General features: G+C 34.8%; 1 protein-coding gene across 1 annotated transcript in view; it reads right to left on the bottom strand.

Annotated features, from left to right (window-relative positions):
• Nucleotides 1-6,267, bottom strand: part of TCF4 (transcription factor 4) — a 97,204-nt gene that overhangs the window by 433 nt on the left and 90,504 nt on the right. The window contains exons 10-11 of the mRNA XM_053931318.1: nucleotides 3,470-3,572; nucleotides 127-266 (exon numbers count right to left, since the gene is read on the bottom strand). Of these exons, the coding sequence (XP_053787293.1) occupies nucleotides 127-266; nucleotides 3,470-3,572 (243 nt within the window). The remainder of the gene's footprint in view (nucleotides 1-126; nucleotides 267-3,469; nucleotides 3,573-6,267) is intronic.

Genomic DNA, 6,267 nt, shown 5'->3' with positions numbered 1-6,267 from the left:
TTTTTGGGGAAAAAAATGGGATTTTTTTGGGATTTTTTGGGGAATTTTTGGGAATATTTTGGGGATATTTTGGGAATATTTTAGGGAATTTTTGGGACTGTTTTGGGGGATTTTGGGGATCCTCACCAGGCGCTCGTGGGGGTGCAGGCTGCAGTAACTGCTGGACTGGCCCAGGTGGGAATGGGAAGAATTCCCCAACATTCCCGAAAATCCCGCTTGGCTCATCCCGCTGGCCGAGCTCCAGGGATCGCTGCCGTGGTGCCCATCTGCAAAAAAAAAAAAAAAAAAACCCCAAAATTCCCAAATTATTCCCGGAATTCCCAAAAAAAATCCATCCCCAATTTCATTCCGCAAAAAACCCGGGGATTTTGGGGGGAAAAATGAAGATTTTAGGGAAAAAAATCCACTTTTGACGGGGCAAAAATCGGATTTTTACGGCGATTTTGGGGCCAAAATTTGGGATTTTTTTGGGGTTTTTCGGGCCAAAATTCAGGATTTTTTTGGGGTTTTTGGGGCCAAAATTTGGAATTTTTGGGGCCAAAATTTGGGATTTCTTGGGAGATTTTTGGGGCCAAAATTTGGGATTTTTTTTGCGATTTTTGGGGTCAAAATTCAGGATTTTTTGGGGATTTTTGGGGCCAAAATTTGGGATTTTTTGGGGTTTTTGGGGCCAAAATTTGGGATTTTTTGGGGATTTTTGGGGCCAAAATTTGGGATTTTTTGGGGATTTTTGGTGCCAAAATTCGGGATTTTTTTTGGGATTTTTGGGGTCAAAATTTGGGATTTTTGGGGCCAAAATTTGGGATTTTTTGGGGTTTTTGGGGCCAAAATTTGGGATTTTTTTTGGGGGATTTTTGGGGCCAAAATTTGGAATTTTTGGAGCCAAAATTTGGGATTTTTTGGGGTTTTTGGGGCCAAAATTTGGGATTTTTTGGGGGATTTTTAGCACAAAAATCTGGGATTTTTTTTGATTTTTAAGGCCAAAATTTGGCTTTTTTTGGGGTTTTTGGCGCCAAAATTTGGGATTTTCCCAGAAATTTGGTGCCAAAATTTGGGATGTTTTTGCATTTTTGGGGGTCAAAATTTGGAATTTTTTTTGGGATTTTTGGGTCCAAAATTTGGGATTTTTTGGGATTTTGGGGGTCAAAATTTGGGATTTTTGGTGCCAAAATTCAGAATTTTTCTGCGATTTTGGTCCCAAAATTTGGGATTTTTTGGGGTTTTTGGCACCAAAATCTGGGATTTTTTGGGGCCAAAATTTGGAATTTTTGGGGCCAAAATTTGGGATTTTTGGGGGATTTTTGGGGCAAAAATTTGGGATTTTTTTCCATTTTTGGGAGTCAAAATTTGGGATTTTTTGGGGTTTTTGGGGCCAAAATTTGGGATTTTTTGGGGATTTTTGGGGCCAAAATTTGGGATTTTTTGGGGATTTTTGGTGCCAAAATTCGGGATTTTTTTTGGGATTTTTGGGGTCAAAATTTGGGATTTTTGGGGCCAAAATTTGGGATTTTTTGGGGTTTTTGGGGCCAAAATTTGGGATTTTTTTGGGGGATTTTTGGGGCCAAAATTTGGAATTTTTGGAGCCAAAATTTGGGATTTTTTGGGGGTTTTGGGGCCAAAATTTGGGATTTTTTGGGGGATTTTTAGCACAAAAATCTGGGATTTTTTTTTGATTTTTAAGGCCAAAATTTGGCTTTTTTTGGGGTTTTTGGCGCCAAAATTTGGGATTTTCCCAGAAATTTGGTGCCAAAATTTGGGATGTTTTTGCATTTTTGGGGGTCAAAATTTGGAATTTTTTTTGGGATTTTTGGGTCCAAAATTTGGGATTTTTTGGGATTTTGGGGGTCAAAATTTGGGATTTTTGGTGCCAAAATTCAGAATTTTTATGCGATTTTTGGTCCCAAAATTTGGGATTTTTTGGGGTTTTTGGCACCAAAATCTGGGATTTTTTGGGGCCAAAATTTGGAATTTTTGGGGCCAAAATTTGGGATTTTTTGGGGGATTTTTGGGGCAAAAATTTGGGATTTTTTTCCATTTTTGGGAGTCAAAATTTGGGATTTTTTGGGGTTTTTGGGGCCAAAATTTGGGATTTTTTTGGGGATTTTTGGGGCCAAAATTTGGGATTTTTTGGGGGATTTTTGGTGCCAAAATTCGGGATTTTTTTTGGGATTTTTGGGGTCAAAATTTGGGATTTTTGGGGCCAAAATTTGGGATTTTTTGGGGTTTTTGGGGCCAAAATTTGGGATTTTTTTTGGGGGATTTTTGGGGCCAAAATTTGGAATTTTTGGAGCCAAAATTTGGGATTATTTGGGGTTTTTGGGGCCAAAATTTGGGATTTTTTGGGGGATTTTTAGCACAAAAATCTGGGATTTTTTTGGATTTTTAAGGCCAAAATTTGGCTTTTTTTGGGGTTTTTGGCGCCAAAATTTGGGATTTTCCCAGAAATTTGGTGCCAAAATTTGGGATGTTTTTGCATTTTTGGGGGTCAAAATTTGGAATTTTTTTGGGGATTTTTGGGTCCAAAATTTGGGATTTTTTGGGATTTTGGGGGTCAAAATTTGGGATTTTTGGTGCCAAAATTCAGAATTTTTCTGCGATTTTTGGTCCCAAAATTTGGGATTTTTTGGGGTTTTTGGCACCAAAATCTGGGATTTTTTGGGGCCAAAATTTGGAATTTTTGGGGCCAAAATTTGGGATTTTTGGGGGATTTTTGGGGCAAAAATTTGGGATTTTTTTCCATTTTTGGGAGTCAAAATTTGGGATTTTTTGGGGGATTTTTGGGGCCAAAATTCGGGATTTTTTTGGGGATTTTTGGGGCCAAAATTTGGAATTTTTGGAGCCAAAATTTGGGATTTTTTGGGGTTTTTGGGGCCAAAATTTGGGATTTTCCCAGAAATTTGGCGCCAAAATTTGGGACTTTTTGGGATTTTTGGGGTCAAAATTTGGGATATTTTGGGGTCAAAATTTGGGATTTTTTGGGGGATTTTTGGGGTCAAAATTTGGGATTTTCCCAGAAATTTGGTCCCAAAATTTGGGATTTTTTTGGGGTTTTTGGTCCCAAAATTTGGGATTTTTTGGGCTTTTTGGTCCCAAAATTTGGGATTTTTTGGGATTTTGGGGGTCAAAATTTGGGATTTTTGGTGCCAAAATTCAGAATTTTTCTGCGATTTTGGTCCCAAAATTTGGGATTGTTTTGGGATTTTTGACCCCAAAATTTGGGATTTTTGGGGATTTTTGGCGCCAAAATTTGGGAATTTTTCTGGGAATTCTGCCCCCAATATTCGGGAATTTTTCCATGAAAATTGGTCCCAAAAAATCAGAATTTTTCCGCCATTTTGCCCCCAAAAATCGGATTTTTTTTGCGATTTTGACCCCGAAATTTGGATTTTTTTGGGGGAAAAAAATCCTGAATTTTTGGGGGATGAATTCCATGAAATTTTTGGGGAATTTTTGGGGAATTTCTCCTGACCTTGCATGAAGAAGGAGCCGGGGAAAGTGCTGGCGGCGCCCTTGGCGGGGAAACCGGGAGAGTCGCGGTTGAAGTCGGCCGTGGAGGCGGACGGAGCGTAAACCTGAAAAAAAAAAAAAACCCAAAAATGGCAAATTTGAACCCAAAAAAATCCCAAATTCCGCCTCAAAAAATCACAATTTTAACTTCAAAAAATCCCCCAAAAAACCCAAAAAATCCCCCAAAAAATCCCAATTTTAACCCCAAAAATCCCAATTTTAATGTCAAAAAATTCAAATTTTAACCGCAAACATTCCCAATTTTACCCTCAAAAATTTCCAATTTTGACCCAAAAAAATCCCAAAATTCCACCTCAAAAAATTCCCAAATTTAACTTCAAAAAATCCCCCAAAAAACCCCCAAAAAATCCCCCAAAAACCCCCAAAAATTCCAATTTATTACATATAATAAATCCATTTTCTATATTCAATTAATTCATCTCTAATTACAACATTGTATAACTTCATTATTAACTATTATTTATTCTAATTTATTCTAATTTATTCTATTTATTACCTGTCATATAATCCATTTTATTTATTCAATTAATCCATCTCTAATTATAATATTTTATAATTAACGCCTTGATCCCGTCTATTTTGCATATTAATACCTCGATTAGCATTAATAATTCACTTAATATGCATTTCTTTCTTGCTCTTTCATCATGCTAATTAGCTCATTAAATATTCATGCGATCAATTTGCATGCCGGTTTCTCTCCTAACGAATCTCACCGCAATTAATTAATATGCAATTGATTTAATGTCCAGGTGTGATTAATTAATTATTCCTTGCCCATTAGTGCTTCGCCTGTCATTAATAACAATTAATGATATGCAAATGCGTTCTAATTCATTCGTTGTATACGTAATTAATCTTTATTAATTGCGCATCTGTATTCAGTACATAGAGAAATATGAAGGTTGATTGATCGATTTCCAATATCCCCTATTGATTGATTGATTGATTTCCAATATTGGCTATTGATTGATTATTGATTGATTGATTTCCAATATTGGCTATTGATTGATTGATTGATTGATCGATTTCCAATATTGGCTATTGATTGATTATTGATTGATTGATCGATTTCCAATATCGCCTATTGATTAATTGATCGATTTCCAATATTGGCTATTGATTGATTAATTGATTGATCGATTTCCAATATCGCCTATTGATTGATTGATTAATTGATTGATCGATTTCCAATATTGGCTATTGATTGATTGATTGATTGATTGATTGATTTCCAATATTGTCTATTGATTGATTGATTGATCGATTTCCAATATCCAATACCGATTGATTGATTTCCAATATCGCCTATTGATTGATTGATTGGTTGATTTCCAATATCCAATACTGACTGATCGATTTCCAATATTGGCTATTGAATTATTGATTGATTGATTGATTGATCGATTTCCAATATTGGCTATTGATTGATTGATTAATTGATTGATCGATTTCCAATATTGGCTATTGATTGATTGATTGATCGATTTCCAATATCCAATACCGATTGATTGATTTCCAATATCGCCTATTGATTGATTGGTTGATTTCCAATATCCAATACTGACTGATCGATTTCCAATATTGGCTATTGAATTATTGATTGATTGATTGATTGATTGATTTCCAATATCCAGTACTGATTGATCGATTTCCAATATTGGCTATTGAATGATTGATTGATTTCCAATATCCAATACTGATTGATCGATTTTCAATATTGGCTTTGATTAATTGATTGATTTCCAATATCCAGTACTGATTGATCAATTTCCAATATCGACGATTGATTGATTGATTGATGGTTGATTGATTGATTTCCAGTATCCAATATTGATTGATCGATTTCCAATATCGACTATTGATTGATTGATTTCCAGTACCCAATATTGATTGATCCATTTCCAATATTGCCTATTGAATGATTGATTGATTTCCAATATCCAATACTGATTGATCGATTTCCAATATCGACGATTGATTGATTTCCAATATCCAATACTGATGGATCGATTTCCAATATTGCCTATTGAATGATTGATTGATCGATTTCCAATATCCAATACTGATTGATCGATTTCCAATATCGGCTAATGATTGACTGATTAATTGATTGCTTTCCAATATACAATATTAATTGATTTCCAATATCGGCGATTGATTGATTGATTTCCAATATCCAATATTGATGGATCGATTTCCAATATTGGCTATTGATTGATTGATTGATTTTCAATTACCAATACTCATTGACTTATTGATTTCTTTAGCGTCAATACCCCGTATTGAATGATTGATTGATTGATTGATTGATTGGAGTAGTTCCAATATCCAGGATTGATTGATTGATTGATTGATTGATTGCGTTCCAATATCCATGACTGATTGGTTGATTGATTGGTTGATTGATTGATTGATTGATTGATTGATGTCCCTCCAGTGCCCAATATTGATTTCTGGCTTTATTGACTTCTTGATTAATTTCCAATATCTAACATTGATTGATTGATTGATCGATTGATTGATCCGTTCATTTATTGATTGCTTTCCTTATTACCAATATTGATTGATTGATCCCTTTATTAATTGATTTCCTTATTACCAATATTGATTGATTATTAATCGATTTCCTTATTACCAATATTGATTGACTGATTGATCCCTTTATTGATTTCCTTATTACCAATATTAATTGATTGATTGATTAATTTACTTATTGATTTCCTTATTACCAATATT

This window comes from Vidua chalybeata, chromosome Z (assembly GCF_026979565.1).
Source record: "Vidua chalybeata isolate OUT-0048 chromosome Z, bVidCha1 merged haplotype, whole genome shotgun sequence".
NCBI lineage: Eukaryota > Metazoa > Chordata > Aves > Passeriformes > Viduidae > Vidua > Vidua chalybeata.
The sequence above is the reverse complement of the archived record's forward strand: the minus strand, read 5'-3'. Positions and strand labels throughout refer to the sequence as shown.